The 19,693-nt window shown below is 37.9% G+C and overlaps 1 protein-coding gene across 2 annotated transcripts in view; it reads left to right on the forward strand.

Annotated features, from left to right (window-relative positions):
* The window catches only part of LOC138319363 (protein ELYS-like), a 38,093-nt gene extending 21,843 nt beyond the window's left edge, over positions 1–16,250 (forward strand). Inside the window, exons 26-39 of one of the 2 annotated variants that reach the window (XM_069262461.1) lie at positions 2,544–2,725; positions 3,966–4,110; positions 4,325–4,457; positions 5,110–5,178; positions 5,509–5,631; positions 5,969–6,156; positions 7,928–8,168; positions 9,581–9,717; positions 9,971–11,148; positions 11,598–11,690; positions 11,997–13,161; positions 13,355–13,414; positions 13,739–13,979; positions 14,451–16,250. In XM_069262461.1, the coding sequence (XP_069118562.1) occupies positions 2,544–2,725; positions 3,966–4,110; positions 4,325–4,457; positions 5,110–5,178; positions 5,509–5,631; positions 5,969–6,156; positions 7,928–8,168; positions 9,581–9,717; positions 9,971–11,148; positions 11,598–11,690; positions 11,997–13,161; positions 13,355–13,414; positions 13,739–13,979; positions 14,451–14,628 (4,133 nt within the window). In that variant the 3' untranslated portion in view covers positions 14,629–16,250. The remainder of the gene's footprint in view (positions 1–2,543; positions 2,726–3,965; positions 4,111–4,324; positions 4,458–5,109; positions 5,179–5,508; positions 5,632–5,968; positions 6,157–7,927; positions 8,169–9,580; positions 9,718–9,970; positions 11,149–11,597; positions 11,691–11,996; positions 13,162–13,354; positions 13,415–13,738; positions 13,980–14,450) is intronic. The other variant, XM_069262467.1, reaches the window with a different exon arrangement.
* Positions 16,251–19,693: the final 3,443 nt, after the last annotated feature.

Below are 19,693 nucleotides of genomic sequence, written 5' to 3' on the forward strand. Positions count from 1 at the left end.
CTGTAGTGACTACATAGTTATTGTTATAGGGACTTATAATGACATTGTTCAGGGAGGTCTGTAGTGACCGCAGAGAGATTGTTATAGGGACTTATAGTGACATTGTTCAGGGGGGTCTGTAGTGACCGCAGAGAGATTGTTATAGGGACTTATAGTGACATTGTTCAGGGAGGTCTGTAGTGACAGCAGAGAGATTGTTATAGGGACTTATAGTGACAGCAGAGAGATTGTTAAAGGGATTTATAGTGACATTGTTCAGGGGGGTCTGTAGTGACAGCAGAGAGATTGTTATAGGGACTTATAGTGACATTGTTCAGGGGGGTCTGTAGTGACAGCAGAGAGATTGTTATAGGGACTTATAGTGACATTGTTCAGGGAGGTCTGTAGTGACAGCAGAGAGATTGTTATAGGGACTTATAGTGACATTGTTCAGGGAGGTCTGTAGTGACAGCAGAGAGATTGTTATAGGGACTTATAGTGACATTGTTCAGGGAGGTCTGTAGTGACCGCAGAAAGATTGTTATAGGGACTTATAGTGTCATTGTTCAGGGAGGTCTGTAGTGACAGCAGAGAGATTGTTATAATGACTTATAGTGACATTGTTCAGGGAGGTTTGTAGTGACAGCAGAGAGATTGTTATAGGGACTTATAGTGACAGCAGAGAGATTGTTAAAGGGACTCTGTAGTGACAGCAGAGAGATTGTTATAGGGACTCTGTAGTGACAGCAGAGAGATTGTTATACGGACTCTGTAGTGACAGCAGAGAGATTGTTATAGGGACTTATGGTGACATTGTTCAGGGAGGTCTGTAGTGACAGCAGAGAGATTGTTATAGGGACTTATAGTGACATTATTCAGGGAGGTTTGTAGTGACAGCAGAGAGATGTTTTTAAAGGGACTTATAGTGACATTGTTCAGGGAGGTCTGTAGTGACAACAGAGAGATTGTTATAGGGACTTATAGTGACATTGTTCAGGGAGGTTGTGTAGTGACAGCATGAGAGGATTGTTATAGGGACTCTGTAGTGACAGCAGAGAGATTGTTAAAGGGACTTATAGTGACATTGTTCAGGGAGGTCTGTAGTGACAGCAGAGAGATTGTTATAGGGACTTATAGTGACATTGTTCAGGGAGGTCTGTAGTGACAGCAGAGAGATTGTTATAGGGACTTATAGTGACATTGTTCAGGGAGGTCTGTAGTGACAGCAGAGAGATTGTTATAGGGACTTATAGTGACATTGTTCAGGGAGGTCTGTAGTGACAGCAGAGAGATTGTTATAGGGACTTATAGTGACATTGTTCAGGGAGGTCTGTAGTGACAGCAGAGAGATTGTTATAGGGACTTATAGTGACATTGTTCAGGGAGGTCTGTAGTGACAGCAGAGAGATTGTTATAGGGACTTATAGTGACATTGTTCAGGGAGGTCTGTAGTGACAGCAGAGAGATTGTTTTATAGGGACTCTGTAGTGACAGCAGAGAGATTGTTATAGGGACTCTGTAGTGACAGCAGAGAGATTGTTAAAGGGACTCTGTAGTGACAGCAGAGAGATTGTTATAGGGACTTATAGTGACATTGTTCAGGGAGGTCTGTAGTGACAGCAGAGAGATTGTTATAGGGACTTATAGTGACATTGTTCAGGGAGGTCTGTAGTGACAGCAGAGAGATTGTTATAGGGACTTATAGTGACATTGTTCAGGGAGGTCTGTAGTGACAGCAGAGAGATTGTTATAGGGACTTATAGTGACATTGTTCAGGGAGGTCTGTAGTGACAGCAGAGAGATTGTTATAGGGACTTATAGTGACATTGTTCAGGGAGGTCTGTAGTGACAGCAGAGAGATTGTTATAATGACTTATAGAGTGACATTGTTCAGGGAGGTCTGTAGTGACAGCAGAGAGATTGTTATAGGGACTTATAGTGACATTGTTCAGGGAGGTCTGTAGTGACAGCAGAGAGATTGTTATAGGGACTTATAGTGACATTGTTCAGGGAGGTCTGTAGTGACAGCAGAGAGATTGTTATAGGGACTTATAGGGACCAAAAATGATAAGAATAATCCGTCACATTCTATTTTTGAACACAAAATGAAAACTGGTCGACAAACTTGCTGACATGACAAGGAATATCAGATTTTCTAATTTACGATCGTTGACATATGAAGTATAAGCCATATTTGTTAATATTCCTATCAGTTGTTTTTAGCGTAATTGAATGATAAGGCAAAAGTCAAACGAAACTTTTCATTCGAAGGGGCACCGCAAAAAGAGGTTCTTGACTTAATTGCACACATGTACATCACGCAAGTATAAAGTTGGAAGTAATGGCTTCCGTCTCGTGTATTGCAGCGATCCATTTATATTTACCTATTTTACCATTCGCTCACGTTACTGACTATTGTCGTAATCAGGTTTCTATTGGAATTTGTTTGTGTTCGCTTCACCCACTTTTTTGACCCACCATTTTGTTTACGTTCATTTAATTTGTGCAGTGCATTGTGGGAGGTCACTAAAGTTCAATACTACTATTTGTTGTCCTTTGTACAGTGAAAACCATTGCCAAACTCCTACAGTTACCGCTGACTGATACAGAAGACCATCTCCTGGTAAAGTACCTGACACAAAGTTCGGAGCCTTATTCTCGGGAGGTGCTTGTACTCCACCTCCTCCAACGGGCGCGCTATGTAGAAGCCATTCAACTTAACGAGAAGCTCAAACAGGCAGTGCTTGTAAGTTCATCATAACATGATATCACTATTTCTCCTTTCTATGGAAGGCTTACTTTTTAAACTCTCTGTAGAAAGGGTAACTAGCAATTCAAATTCTTAAAAACCATCTGGTTTCTTTGTTCAGCAAATTGAGAAATATTATTACAATGAAATTATTTTAACTTTTTATTGAAATATTCAATATATGCATGTAAAATTTTGTACAACACATTCTCGCTGGCAAGTCGTACATGTAATGTTGCTGTGTAACCAGTTTTGACGGATTAATCTCGGGACATAAAAGATCGATTTGGAGGTGTTTTTTCACAATATATCGATTTGGAGGTGTTTTTTCACAATATATAGCTTCAAAACTATTAAAATCAATGCAGGTACACATATTAACCTTCAGTAGCATTTCCAAAAAGTAATGAGATTGTATTTTATTGATAAACACATCGAGAATACCCGGGTTACATCGGGCGATAGCCTTATCCAACTGACTCTATAATCGTTAAGAAATCAAACGTAAATTTATTGGCCAAATTTGAAAAAGGTTAAGTACAGGCCATTTCTTAAAAGTATTACAATGATAAATATCGACAATGAAATACGGATCACATTAAATCACGCTTTACAAGTGATCTTTTCGTACACATGGCGTTCGCGACCAAACATAATTTCAGTCTTTGATAGGCATAAAAGGTCGTTAAAACTTCCATCTTCAAGTCGGCAAACATATTTGTACCTCAAATGCTACGACCGCATGGTTATAAACCATAGATACAGTCTTGTATAAACAATTCATAGCTTGGACTTCAGTAATGGCTGCCATTTGCTTACTAAGGGAGTTAATTACCGGAAGTAGGTCAAAGGGACGCTACTACTACCGGGTACTCGAAAAGTCGATCTCAGCAACCGGTCGTTAGACAACTTTGACGGGGCTAAAATGACTGGTCGTTAGCCCCATTAGACAGGTGATCGTTATGCATAGTGTATACCATTATATAGTAAAAATGCACGGGCAGTCTAAAAACTGGTCATTATAGGCAGGCGGTCGTTAAAGCAGGATTGACTGTACCCATGCTGAGATGTCTGAATGAATTATGTTTTGCTCTTTTCAAATTGTTATTCATAGTAATGATAACTTAAATAACATACAACTGCAGAAATTTACATGTTGGAAGTAATTTTCTATTAAATGATATGTTGCCTTTCAAGACATTGAATATGTTGAAAATGGGTCATAATGCACTTTCAGACGGATGTGAGTTGTAAAGCACGAGAAAGACTTGCAGCAAGAAATGCAATAGTGGACGGATATATGTCTATACTGCCAGAAGCCCAGAGGAAACTCATCTTTGAAAATCATAACATTGCAAAGAATGTGCCACAGACACGAAAAGGTAAATACTGGTAAATACTATATTCAAATAAAGCAAGCTACCAGGCCTTCTGAATGATTGGCTGTATATATCTTTATGCTGTAGAGGTTAAGTGTAAGCAAAATATCATTATCTTTGCTATATGCATATAAATCTCACAGCATTGTTGATAGTCATATTGCTACTGTAATAGCATTGTGAATGTATGTTTATGAATATCACATTTTGATTTCAGTGATGAAACCAAAGCCGCTATCCACGACAGTAACTCAGTCTAAAGGAAATCGTGTTGTATCTCAGTCATCTTTGTTCCTTGAGATTGTTGACAAAGTAAAGGAGGTGAAAGTGGAAGAGGACATTCTGGAAAAGTAGGTCATCATCATCAAATAATCACAATGCTTAAAGTACTTGTGTTAAGAATTTAATGGTTGCCTATTCTTATCAGTTACCTCCCCTTTCTGTTAGTATGTTTCATTGATAGATCATTGTGCTTTGACTAGAAAAAAATTATGCTTCTTGGTTATGTACCCATATGTCTAAATAGAGGATCTTACATAAGTGGCTATGTGATATGAAATTTATCAAACGAGTTCAGTAATTTTATATGCCACGAGCCTTTTGGTCAGTTTGATAAATTTCATATCATATAGTCATGAGTGTAAGATTCTATTTATCACATAACATTTAGTAATAGAGTTTAAGTAAAACTTCAAAAGTTTCCTCTCTATGCAAAACTCTTGAAATCTGGCTTGGATGTGACGTTTCTGTCTACCGAGACAATCAGGCGACGTCATATATAGATTATGACATAAAAACTACCTGTGATGTCACAATAGTGTTATTACACATGTGTCTTACGATATATATGACATGCCCGTATGACATGGCTAGACGGGCCAGTTATGTGAAAAACACACATTTTACATATTGGCTTTGTGTACATTTGTAGTTTGGAAATTTTGGAGGGAAAAGATATGATGGTGAAAATATTGAGAGGTAAATTTGTCTTTTTCTCTTCAGACCAGATGAAGAACCTGTCGGACCATTTGTTTGTACCCCAATCACACCCAAGTCAATGTCCAGACTCAGGTGAGTCCCAAGTCTTACTGTCTATCATTCATTTTTACCAAAGACTTCAACCATAATTTTAGTTTTATTCCACAAACACCAAAGGAAGTATTTTCAAAAATCAGTAACAGATGTGTATGTATATTTGTCTGTTTTTTGTCAGAAAAATAACATCAATTTTAATAAATTTTAGGATAAACTTCATCTGTTGTTTTAGCATTTCCAAAATTGGACAAATATAGCAGGAAATAGCAGGAAAGACTATAAGTTGGGGGGGATCCGCTTCCTGTAGTTGATATTATAAAAATGTTGAGTTGTTTGTTATAAGTTGCTGATCTTGTTTACCTACAGCCTACCACAGTATGTGACCTATCTTAAGGCCAATGGTGACCCAGGATCCAAGGCCACACCCTGGCAACCTGCTGCTCTGACCCCATTCTCTAGTGCTAAGAGCCCAGTCACACAGTTTAGAAGGTACAACTCTCACACATGTAATTTGGTGGGGAGTATGAGATAGAGTTACGTCATAATGGTCACGTTTTGGGTGTCAGTTATACTGTCATATACTTCACTTTGCCTTGGTTAGTTTAAATAGTAGAAGTGACAAGTAAATGTTAATATATATATATATGTCAAAGTTGAAATTATGTTTACAATTTGTTGTATAACAGATTGTGTGTTTCCTACACATGTATACATGATTGTGTCAGCATATTTTTTGTACAAAATATTATTATCTGTCATTAACATGATCATCAATAAAGACTGTAGCTTCTTTAATTTGTTTGACTTTGAATTATCTTTTTAACAGGAGATCCAAGATATTTGGAGCAGAATTATTAAACATGTTGGAGACCCCAAAAGTAAAAAAGCGGACACCTGTGAAAAAGCAGCCATCGCTCTCTACTCATGCCACGCCTCAATCCATATTGAAGGTGAAGAAGTTCCTCGCGAGGTCTCCATCCACTCAGTTATCCCCATCACAAACTGGCATAAAGGGTAAGATTCTTAACTTAAGAACAATTATTTAGGTATGACAGGTAGTGAAATTACTCCACCTCTTGTAACATGTTCCTCATTGATTTTGGCTGAAACTTGCCTGAAATATTCCTTAACATCGACAAAGTATTGTTATTTTTCGGATCTATACGAAAATGAAAATTGTCGTCACAGCTGCCATCTTGAAAACACATTTTGAAGTTCTTCTCAAGTTCTACTGGTGGGGTGTTGCTGAAACTGGAAATGATCCTTATATGGTCCTGACAAAGTGTTGTTATTTTTTTTCATCACAGCTGCCATCTTGAAAACACATTTTGAACACATTTTCAAGTTCTACCGATGTGATTTGTATGAATCTCGAATGAAAAGATCCTTACGAAGTGTTGCTATTTTTCGGGCTGATCCAAAATCCAAGATGGCCGTCACAGCCGTCATCTTGAAAACACATTTTGAGAACTTCTTCGAGTTCTGCAAGTGCGATTTTGGCTGAAACTTGCCTGGAATTATCCTGACATGATCTCGACAAAGTATTGTTACATCTGGGATTGATCCCGAATCTAAGATGGCCACAATGACACCATAACTAATTAGTTTCCTATATGGTAACTATAGGTATTCAGATGACTGTTAAGGTCCTTGGGCCACTTGTGAATAACTAAAAGACCCAGGGTACTGATAGTGGGTCTGTAGCATGCTTGGAAGAAAGGCTATGAAGTTTGTTCAATTGAATGACTTTGACCTTCATATGTTCACTGGGCCAGAATGTGCACGAAAATCCTCTGACATGCTGATTACAAGGTTGTGATGTGTTAGGAATTAAAATGACTATTGCTTGATTTTATTTCACATTTTGTGGCAAAATACAAGTGATATGGGAGAACAGTCATGACCTAATTTTAAAATGTCTAGCCAGAAATTGACATGATAGAGGTCGACGACGCATAATTTTCTACACACGTCAGCAAGTTACTTGAGCTAAGCTAAATGATACAATGTTCATGATCAAGTAAATGTGTTTTTAGGTCACCTTAGACCACTGACCCAGCCAAAGGTCTACCAAAATTGTGAATTGTATGTCCCAGCCCCCCAGGGGCCTTAGGGGTGGAGCCAAAAGGGATCAAAATAGGCTAAAACTTAAAAAATCTTCTTCTGAAATTCCGGAAAAGGTAGAATCAAATAGTTTTCATAGATGGAAAGGTCTTAAGGTCCTTTACTAAAATTGTGAATTATATGACCCTGGGGTCTTGTGTTTCCCCCTGGGGAGGGAGTCAAGTGTACTATAGCTTATATACCGGTAGAAAAAACACATTTTTGAGAATTATTAAATGTTGTCAGAATTATCAGTAAGAGATGGCAGTTGAACCCTCGTTGACAAAATTTCCCTGACTGACATATGCATTCAGGGGTCTGAGGGGCAGGACCAAAAGAGACCAAATTGGTTTTACATTATATAACTTCAAAAATTCCTGAAAAGAGTATTAACAAATACTCTTCACAGATGTATGGAAAACATATTTTAGGACAAATGTGTATTCCTGATTTAGGGGAAAGCTTATATAATTTTAGTTTTATTGTTTAACGTTGGCAAATTAAAGAAAATTTGAATTTTAAGCTAATATGTACCATTACATAATACAGTAATTATTAAAAAAAAAAAAAAAGCAATTGCGCCTCTTGTTCTAGACTACTCATAAACGTGTTATTTCAATGAAACGTAACAATAACAGGATTGTCAAAGATGGTGGTTACCCATTTGTTTTTCTTATTACAGACTCCAATCAGTCATCCATGTCGAAGCCGTTTGCCAAAAAGTTGGGGTTCCACGACTCATCGTTGCCAGCCTCTCCCAGAACTGTCTCTTTTATTGATACCCCCAAGGAAACACCTACAGCCAAGTCTAAACATCTAAAGTTCTCGGGGGTCAAGGTTCAAAGGACTATGAAAGGTCAAAGTTCACCTGTGTCACCACCCAGTCCTAGATCAATTAAAGATCGCAGTCCAACCCCAGAGAGGTATTTAGTTGTTATTAGTGTTTTTGAAGCCATTCAAAGAATTGTAATTGTATATGATAAAGAAGCACCTTTATGTGTGTTTACTTGGAGAAAAATGTACTCAATCAATCAATCAATTGTTTTAGTAATGTGTCAAACATCTTCAAACGTAAAAACATTTCATAAAAAAATCTTCAAACGTAAAAACATTTCATAAAAATAATACTACATCAAATATAAGAAATGTCTAGCCAATGATGGCTTACTTAGATACTTTATATATATACAAATATTATATAGAATGTTACATACTAAAAAATGATAAGGTAAGGCTGCCCTTGGGACAAGCTACCATAAATTGAGATATTTTGGGTAAGTTATCAGATCATGTTACGTAAACATATAGAGAACGCTCATTCAACCGGAAACACACAGTTACCTGTGTAAACATATGTGTACAGGTGTGTGATAAATAATTACTTCTATTGAAGACAATATTCTAGTATTGATATAGCTTCAAACTCGTTACGTTATGAAATACAAATGCTTCTTCGAAATTCTAGTATTTTGTCCAGATCAAATTTGTGTGTCAAATGTTTAAAGAGCACATGGAAACGCCAAATTTAAACACAATAAAATTTAATCACACTATTTTAATGCAAAAGCGCCAAAATCTTCCGACACCAAAATATCCCAATTTACTAAATTAAAAATGGTAAATATCTAGTCACGTTATGTTACAGAAATTAAAATTTACAAAACGTATACTGTTACTGGGTTCAGCTTTAAATTGCTAAAACAATTATATAAAGCAATATCTTGAAACATCAATATTGATAATAATTTCAAAACAAAAATATCTTTTAAGCCAAGAATAAGATATCCTAACATTTAAAGACTAACACTTAATTCACTTCGAATTTGCTAGTTCAAAATCTGGTATTAAAGATTCCTCTCTCTAACCTGATACAACTTAAAACAAAATATAATATATAACAGTGTCATCAATAAAGTTATTTTATTACATTTTTGCATTGAAATTTATGGTTTTAGGGGGGCCATAAAAGCGATATACTTCACTTTAGGGAAAATATCACTTTTGGTATTTGCACTTACTTTGATCAATTGGAATGCAGCATTCACACTGAAAATGTCTTTTTATTGTTACGTTATTAGTTTGTGCATGAAAATGATGTCAAATTTTGTGTAGAAATATGACATTATGCTAAAAAAAATATGACATAATAATCGCAAAGGGAAATAACTCTGCGAAATACATTGGTGGAATAACCTTTGGCAGAACTAGAAAGCATGAGTGAAAAATATCAAAGTTTCAACCTCACTTGATGAAATATAACTGGTATTCATCAAGAAACAAGGAATATCCTCTATATAATTAATACCTATAACCCTAATAACTTTATCATTATCAGCATTTCCCGATCACCCAAGAACTACAGTCGTATGGATGAGTTACGCCGCCCCCCTCTACACGATGAGAGGAAGGTGTCTTATCCAATGGATATGGAAGATGATGACATCACCTTCAAGTTAAATTCATCATCTGTTGGTACGTATAGATCAATGCCATAAAAATGACCATTATATCACATGATGTATCTGTCATCAGAGACTAGACACCATCATGCTCTACACCTGAAATATTATAATAAAACTAGATAATGATTTCATTATTTGTTTTTGTGAAACCTGACTAACAACTCACAAATGATATCTGGTGAGATAAGATCAATGGTAACATACTGCTTCAGTAATATCCAAATAATTTACAGAGCATAACACTCTATCTTCTCTGTGTACAGATATGACCCATGAGGAGGATGATAGTACAGAAACCTTTAACACCCCAAGAGATGGTACAGACACTACATCCGAGCCTACAGCTTCTCCACTGGGAAGTGTAATGGAGGACATGGACAGGCTTCCTGCCTCCCCAGAACTATCAAATCCCTTTACTTCACTTAGAGACATTCCGGACAGCCCCCTTAGGCTACGACACAGTCCATTAGTGAAAAATCTGCCCCGTTCACCAACTGTGAAACTTTCTAAGTCACCGATTCGGGGTCTTTATACCCCTAAATATCAGCAGTATGAAGAGGAGTCCAGCAAGCAGACGGAGGTGGAACCTGTTGTAGAGCCAAGTGTATCATCAGGAGACAAAGAAGAACCCATAGAGATTGATCTAACAGAGGAAGAACCTGTGGTAGAGCCAAATGTATCATCAGGAGAGGAAGAGAAGATTGATTTAAAGGATAAAGAAGACATGATAATAGATGATGATAAAAATGAATCTATCGATGAGCGTGTGAGCAGCGCCAGTAAGATCATTAACAGTAGTGTATCTCCCTCTTTGAACCGATTAGAAGCTGATAATTTAGATTCTGTACCTCTGCCCTCTGAGAGGGTTAATTCTGAGAGGTCTCGTCAACGTTCCTTGTTTGCCGAGGCTGACAGCAGTAACATGGAGGTGTGTGATTCTGTGACTCAAGTGGGGCAGATCCAACAAGTGTCATTCAGCACGGAGCTAGTTCCAGCCAAGGAACTGGAAGATCCAAATGAAGCTCAGTGTTCATCTAGCTTAAACAGTAATGAGAATGCAAATTCACTGAAGGATGACGCAGAGAAAATCCCATCAGGTCAGGTGCAGAGGGAAAATAAACCCCTGGAAATAAAGATACCTGAGGTCGATTCTGTGTGTGCTCCTTCTCCAAAGAAATCTATACGTCTGTCTGGAGGTAGTGAGAAAGACCTCCCGTCAACTAGTCAACAACCTTCAGCTGCAACAAAACATACCACAAGAACTCCCTCAATATCACCCAAAAGACTGCCCAAAAGTGCCTCTATGTCACCCAAGCGCTCACCAAGGACTCGTAAGGAAGATATCAGAGATGTGACCGAGCAGCTTGTGGTTGAAGTAAGCCACACAGAGGTATCCGAGAGCCCCTCATCTGCCAGGCGATCACCTCGTTTTACACAACAGGTATAAATCAGTAACAGTTGGCTTTAATTCTTGATCATTTAAACTTAAAATGAAATTGATATTAAGGGATATCATGTCATTTGATAATACATTTCTTCAGCTTCAATTAATTCTAATATTTCAAATATTAATCTAGGGGTTGGGAGAGGAGAAAGAAGAAATATGGAGGGTGAGCTCCTTACTGGGAATAGTTGGACCAGTTCTACCATAGTTGTTGGTTAATGAAGTAATGACGGACTTAATGATTTTGTGTTTTTTCCAAATGAGCTTAGATAAAGAATTTAAAGGCCTGAATTTAAATTGACATGTCCTTCAGGATACTTTTACAAATGCTCTGCATAATTAGAAAGGCCCCTTGAGCAAAATGTTAGTAGGGATTTTTGGGTGTTACGGGTGTAATCTTATTGCCTTCTTAATAATGTTTATTAGTTAATGTTTGATTTTTGAAGGATGATGGAAGCTTCAGTCCGACCTTGTCTCCAAGGATACCACCGACCCCACCAGAGTCAGGACAGGACTCGCCATACAAACAACAGGACAGGGTCAGTAGTCTACAGATTATATGATCATATATAAAATAATAAGTAACAACAGAATAGATGCCCAGAACTCAATACTCTTAAAATTACTCGCCTCTAGATTTGATAATATATACGTGCAAAAAATTTCATTGGCATAGAAACAAGGAATTAATCTGTTTTAACCTTTTGCATTTGGAGATATTTGTAATTATTATAAATAAACTTATTTTGAAAAGTTATATAAGATTTATCGCATGAAGTATTTTGATTATAAAATATTCAATGCATAAAGGAAAATCTTTAACACATTCTTGGCACTATTTACAGACAAGAAATACCAGATCTGTTAGTCCAACACGTACATCAACACCCACCAGAAAATCTACTCGTAAACAAGAACTATCAATAATAGAGCCTGATGTTACTTTGGATCCTGTGACACCAACTCGACGTTCATCTCGTAAACATAAAGAACCAGTGCTAAAAATTGATGTTGGTGAGGAAATCACTGTTCCTACTGATGATTCTTCATCTAAGGAGCCAACAACACCAACACGACGTGGCCGTTCAAAGAAAACAACTGACCCTGGTTCTACTACCCATGAGCCTGTAACACCCACTAGACAAAGCCGATCTAGGGAATTAACGACACCTCAGGAATCGGCCACACCCACAAGGCGAAGTCGACGAGGTAAATCACATACAGATGAAACACAAGAGGAGCCAGTTACACCAACGAGACGGTCAAAGGCTAAATCTACATCAGAGGTCAGCTCGGAGGTGTCTGCTGTTCCTAGTAAGGCAGTAACTCCTACAAGGCAGACAAAACGGGCCAAACTTTCCATAGATATTCCAGAAGTTGACCCCACCCCTCAGGAGCCAACCACGCCCACAAGGCGGGGACGAAGAGGCGTTGCTGATAATAGTGTCACAGAACTAAGTGCTCCTCAGGAGCCAACCACGCCCACAAGGCGGGGACGAAGAGGCGTTTCTGATAATAGTGTCACAGAACTGCCTGCCCCTCAGGAGCCAACTACGCCCACAAGGCGGGGTCGAAGAGGCGTTTCTGATGATACTGTTACAGAACTGCCTGCCCCTCAGGAGCCAACCACGCCCACAAGGCGGGGACGAAGAGGCGTTTCTGATAATACTGTTACAGAACTGCCTGCCCCTCAGGAGCCAACCACGCCCACAAGGCGGGGACGAAGAGGCGTTTCTGATAATACTGTTACAGAACTGCCTGCCCCTCAGGAATCAACCACGCCCACAAGGCGGGGACGAAGAGGCGTTTCTGATAATAATGTCACAGAACTGCCTGCCTCTCAGGAGCCAACCACGCCCACAAGGCGGGGACGAAGAGGCGTTTCTGATAATAGTGTCACAGAACTGCCTGCCTCTCAGGAGCCAACCACGCCCACAAGAAGGGGTCAAAAGAAAACAGCCAAGACTGAGTCTGCAACAAGCATTCCAACTACATCTACTAAAACTGAAGGTGAGTAATCCTAGCGAGTGTTTCTAAGTGCCTCAGGAAAATTGTTCTTCCTATATTTTGTCTTGAGATTCACAGTACATGGTATATAGACAAATTATATAATTTGGTTGAAACATGTCGCAAATGAAATTTTCTTCAGTGTTTTGAGTGAAGAAAGTTTATCATGGTGTTTTTACTCTTTTTTTATCCACAGACTTTGTGTCAGGCAGCTCGTTCACCTTCTCAGAACCTGTGTCAATGGACTTCAAACAAAGTAAGTAATGGGATTTTCCAGAGGCATTTCTATTCAAATAATAGATGATGAGGCTTCCTCCTTATCCTTCTCATTTGATTTGCCAAATGGTTGGTTGTATGGGGTGTCTTAAACAAGTTATCCCCAATCTCCCACAGATTAAATCTGATAATATATTGTATATAATATATATTTTGGATGTCTAGAAACTAAGATGTTATAAGTTAACATTTGCTCTCTAAATGCCTTGCTTAAGTAACTTTGTTTTGGTTCTGACATCTAAGTAAGGAAACAAAAAATTACAGATCTTCCTGTTCTCTAACTGAATATTTCATCCCCATTCAGCAGATGAGGAGGAGATTAAGCCTTCAACAACATTAAAGTCCTTCATATTTTCACCGCCGATAACAAGATCTCGGGAGAGTTTCTACAGGTCTCAGTCTGCCAGGAAACACAGCAGTGGGACGCTAGAGCCAAAGTCTGAATCGTTCATCTCATCTCCAGCCTCTATACTTGTCCCTGCTGAACCAACTCCCCCACCAGCCCCTGTACCTGTGAAGAAGGAGAAGAAAACCACCAAGAGAAGGTAGTATAACATGTTTATCATTAAAACATACAGAGTATTAGATCACCTGAGACGGAGTCTGAAGTGACCTATTGTAATCATCTTTTCTGTTTTGACTTCATCACTGTTCATAAACAAGTAACATTTTCATTTGTTCCTAAATTGCTGAAGTAGATTAAATGCAGTTTTGTGGGGGTCAAATTATCTAAGTATTTGAAAAGTCCTCTTTTCCACTCCTAGATATGATAGAATCAAATGCCCTCTTTGACGTTCACATCCTAAACAAAAATTGTTGGAGGTTCTGTGTAACCTATTCCTGGTGTGAAATTTAGTGAACATCTGACAGTCAAAAACCAGTAGGGCAATATTATGGTACTGTTATTAAAGCATCTGCCGAAATTTCACAAATTATCTAAATTACATCATAGCTTTATTATCTGCCAAAACCTCCTGAATTATCTAAATTACCTGATAGTATTGCTTATATTACAGCAAGAAGAAAGACGATGATGAGAGCATATTGCTAATAAGTCCTGTTGCAGAGGAGGAGCCAGCCCGCCGGATTGTTACACGCCAACGAGCAAAGAAAGTTCCATCAAAGACACTCACAGGATTTGATGCTGCCAAGGCGTCACTACTCCGCGCCAAAAGAAAACCTGTCAAACTGTGATATAAATCTAAGGGTTATCTAAGTGATCGTTTCTAAGTGGATTAACAGACTTGATGTTGATTGCTGGACAAATCTTTATGACACAATCACAAAATAGAAACCCCATTTATAAGTGGGCATTTATCAGCAGGTTGATCTCTAAGATGTGTAATAAGTTCTGATATTAAAATGAATTGTACTGATTTTACAGAACTCAATACAGAAAAGACAACGATGTAATATGATGTATATAACAATGTGTTTCATAAAAAAATATACATGAAGGTGTATTTATGCTTGTTAGGTGATTACATTGAATCAATTCATTCTTGTAAGTACTTCATCAAATGTTGGGCTATTCAAATCACTTTTTGTCCATGGTCCGTCTGTCTTTCCTTCCGTCCTTCCTCCGTTAACATTTCTTGTTACTGCTATTTCTTAGAAAGTACTGAAGGGAGATTTCTCAAATTTCACATGTGAGTTCCCCTAAAGCCCTAGTTATGCATGTTGCATTTTGGTACCGATTGGTCAATATGATGGTCGTTATTGGCCATCTTGGATTTTGATAGAGATTGTTACCGCTATTTCTCAGAAAGAACTGAAGAGATCGGTCTCAAATTTCATTTTTACGTTCCCCTAGGGCACTAGTTGTGCATATTGCAATTTGGGACCAATTGGTCGACAGGCTGCCATCTTGGATTTAGGTAATTAATGTTTGTTATCGCTATTTCTATAAAAGTACGGAAGAATTCTGTTTCAAATTTCATATGTAGGTTCCCCAAGGGCCCTAGTTGTACATATTGTAACTGAACGGTCAACAAGATGGCCAACCGGTCGCCATCATGGATTTTGATAGTTACCGCTTATTCTCTGATATTACTGAAGGGATCTCCTTCAAAATCCATGCGTAGGTTCCTCTTGGGCCCTTGTTGTGCATTGTGCCTTTTGGTACTAATCAGTCAACTAGATGGCCAACTGGTCGCCATTTTGGATGTCATTGTTGAAGTTTGTTACTGCTGTTTCTCAGAAAGTACTGAAGCAATCTGTCTCAATTTTTTATGTAGTATGTTTGAAAAAGTTTGAAAAGCAGGGAAAAGATCCCTTTTTCCATTGTCAGACATAGATCATTCTTTGGTGGGTACCAAGATCCCCCTGTGATCTCTTGTAGTGATTCCATGTTTACAAACACATTTCAAGAAACGGGAGAGGGTAAACTCGGATGTGTGCAATTTTCAAAGCATTGGTTTGTTATAAATAAATGTGGGAGGAGGGGGAGGGGGGAGCAATGGAATAGAAACTCAACCATAGACTTGAGAGATTTGATTAAAGGTCCTGATAGTGGGTAGATAATTGTACTGTGATAGCCCTCAGTCACTGGTGAATGGAATCCATGCCAAGTAACGATTCCATAATCTGGAGGACCTCCCTCCAGTTAGGAAGATAAATCCGGTCTGAATTATTTCTTTGTCCCCCAGTAGAACAATGTGACACAGGCGATGAAATATAATAGCCTTGCCACTCTAAGGGACTCTTAACTTGTTTGTTTGCTCAATGCATTTCTTTTACAGCTCCTCTGTTTATCAAGCATGTCAATGTGTATGATTTAAATTATGTCATCTGAAGAATAAAGCTTATTAAAATCATTAAAAGTGTTTTGTCATTTGAATTTTGTGGTCTTTATAAATTTTCTTTATACATCGTCATTGGAACCAACCAAATATAACAAAGGTCCGAAAGGCAGCCATTTGCACTTGCCTTATTTTGCCTTTGCATATTACAGAGTTATCTGCCCTTGCGGATGAGATTGAGTTTGACATCATGTGTTTGTGAGCGTAACATCATACTTTTCGCTCAAAACAACATGAATTACGCTCACAAAATAATGACGTAACAATCAATACCTACCCGCAAGGGAACTAACTTTGTAATATGCAAAGACGGAATAGCTGCCAGTACATATTTGGGGAGTCAAAGTAATTTGCAAACAATTGTATTTCACTTCCAAATCTACAAAACCTTTTTGAGGAACTAGTACATTGTACTTGCTAGTTCACCATGCACAATACGTTGTATTGTGCCAATAGTCGGATGACCATTAAGGCCCATGGGCCTCTTGTTAGTAACAGTGACCTTTGTAGTTGGCCTTTTGACCTCAAATTCAATTCCAAGCTGTATTATCCCATATGATAACATTGTTTTAAGTTTGATCAAAATCTATCAATTCGTTCTCAAGTTATCATCTAGAATCCAAATAGACAGACAGACAGACAGACATCTATGCCGCAAAAGATCCCTGTTCACAAAATTTTAGTTTCCAGACGATAACTTGAGAACACATAAACGGAATTTGTTCAAACTTCATACAATGGTAATATAAGAGATAGCAGAGCTTGGTATGATTTAATTTCACAAATTTTAGCTGCTGGACGATAACTTGAGAACACATCAAACTTCATACCATGATAGAATAACTAAGCAATAAAAATGATAACTCATCATAGATTAGAAAATGTAATTGACGGCAGGGAGCTTGTGTTTCTTGCAACACTTCTGTAAGCTTGTTATCAATGCGTTCCATAACAAGTACTGTCCAAATCTTTGAAGGGAACCAAAATATTTGTAAGGGCTATCCAAACCATTTTCGAGTAGGTAGCCATTTTGTCCTAAGAGCTCAACAAAACTACATTTATCTGCAAGCAGGAGAGAAATGCCGATTTCATTTGATATAGCTAATTGAAGTAATTGCATTTGAACTTTAGTATGGGAGTACATGTATATCGGATGGTGTAAGATCATTTATAGACACATTATATGGGAAATATTTCTTCACATGAAACAGGGCAAACAAGTGAATTCCACATGAAGTAATATTGCCTTTGTATTGGGGATATGTATTTTAATGGGTAAAAGAATACAAGAACATCAATCCAAACAGGCTTTTGGCTCTATAGATATACAGACACCTCTATATATATTGACACAATATTCCACATATGTGTCTGTATATCTACAGAGTCAAAAGCCTGTGGTTCAAGTTTTTTTTTACGGTACTAGGGTCTAGCTGAAACAATACAAGACTAACGTCAAAATTTATGATGACGGTTTTTGGGAAAACAGCTGAAACAGTACAAGAATGGTCCATTATGAAGTTCCTTTCAAGGCTGCACACTCTGCAGAAGGTTGTAATATAAACAGACATATTTCCGTATGAAAGAACTTGATATCAATGCTTAAAATCACTGCTAACATATACCAACTAAACATTAATGTTTTAGTGATACACACATATACATGTATGTTGTTACTGGCTTGGAAAACTACAAAATAGATGCACATGCTTCTAAATTAGTACAACCACGTAACATGCGTATAAGCTTGTGTTTTGTTGTTGTATTTTTTTAATGATACACATGTACAATGCAATAGATAGGAAATGGTAAACTTCCTATCACCTGCTGGTTTTTCACACCATGATAGTTGATATACTGAAAACCTATACAATGAGGTTGGATTACATTGTTTGAATACATTCTAGAGCTGAAGTTGGTCTGTTCGTTTTATGCAGTGTACATTATTTCACTATATCTCAATCACAAGTGTTACTTTTGAAAGTTGAATGGGAACCACAGGTGTTTGGCTCTATAGACATTTTCTATCGAATATGTCAAAGCAGAATTCCATGTATAGAGGAAAAAATAAGATGCCAAATGCCTGTGTGGGAACACATAGTACCCGTTAATGGATATATGATTTTTTATCATTTGCTCTGCATGCACATTTACTAGTAATCTTCTATAGACCAGAAACATATTTTAGAGTAATTGGCAACTGCGCCATATTTACGATTGGCAGATGTAGGTTCCAATGTGCTTAGTTGTTTTTAGGTCATTTGACCATGCAGAAAGATCAAGATGACCTATTATCATCGTGCACTGTCTGTCTTCATGCACCATCCGCCATGCATAAACTTTTCTTTTTAAATTGCTACTAGTCAAAATGCTTGCAGTGGATTTTAACTAATTTTGGCCAGAAACATGCTTAGGGGAAGGGGAACAGATTTTGTATAAATGGTAACTCTGACCTCTGGGGCCTGAGAGGCGGGGCCCAATAGAGGAAATCTCGGTAATTCTTTAAAACGCTTCTTGTCAAAAAGTTTTCAACAGATTTTTACCAGATTTGGTCAGAAACATCCATAGGGGAAGGGGAACAGATTTTGTATAAATAGTAACTCTGGCCCCCGGAGGAAATAGAGGAAAATTACTTCAAAACTCAACTGGTCATAAAGTTCTTTTTGGATTCTGACCAAATTTGGTCAGACACATTCTTAGGGGAAGAGATTTTGTATAAATGATGGCTCTGACCCCCCTTGGGAAGGAGGAAGGGGGCCCCAATAGTATAAAAGAAGAATTTGTTTTGAAAAACTAGTAGTCATAAACGCATCAATAAATTATGGCCAAATTTTATCAAACAACCTTTTGGGAATGAGAAAAGATTTTGTTTAGTGACTCTGCCCAACACCGATGTTTCAGTTTCTATTTCACCATATGTTTGCTTTCCCTCCTGCTTTAATTTGTTGAAATAATTTTCTTTTGTTTACTGTTTCCTCTTGTTTGTGTATGACTTCGGGGAAGAAATTGATTTTTAAGTCATCTGGCCCTATCGTCATCATGTACCGTCTGTTGTCGTGCGCTGTTTGCTATGCAACCTGCATACACTTTTCATTTAAACAACTTCTCAATATCCGAAAGGCCCAGGATACCATATTGGGCCTGTAGCATGTTCAAATGAATGACCTTGTCCTTCACTCAAGGTCAAAGAGGTCAAATAGGTTGAAATTTTTAAATGACTTCTTGTGAATAACTAAGAGCCCTAGAGACCTGATATTGGGCCTGTGGCTTGCTGGGAGGAAGGGCTACCAAATTTGTTCAAATGAATGATCTTGATCTTCCTTCAAGGTCAAAGGAGTCAAATAAGCTAAAATCTTTAAACAACTTATTGTGAATAACAATGAGGCCTAGATATTGGGCCTATTACATGCTGGGATTAAGGGTTACCAAGTTTGTTCAAGTGATTGACCTTGAACGTC

Source organism: Argopecten irradians, chromosome 1 (assembly GCF_041381155.1).
Source record: "Argopecten irradians isolate NY chromosome 1, Ai_NY, whole genome shotgun sequence".
Classification (NCBI taxonomy): Eukaryota; Metazoa; Mollusca; class Bivalvia; order Pectinida; family Pectinidae; genus Argopecten; species Argopecten irradians.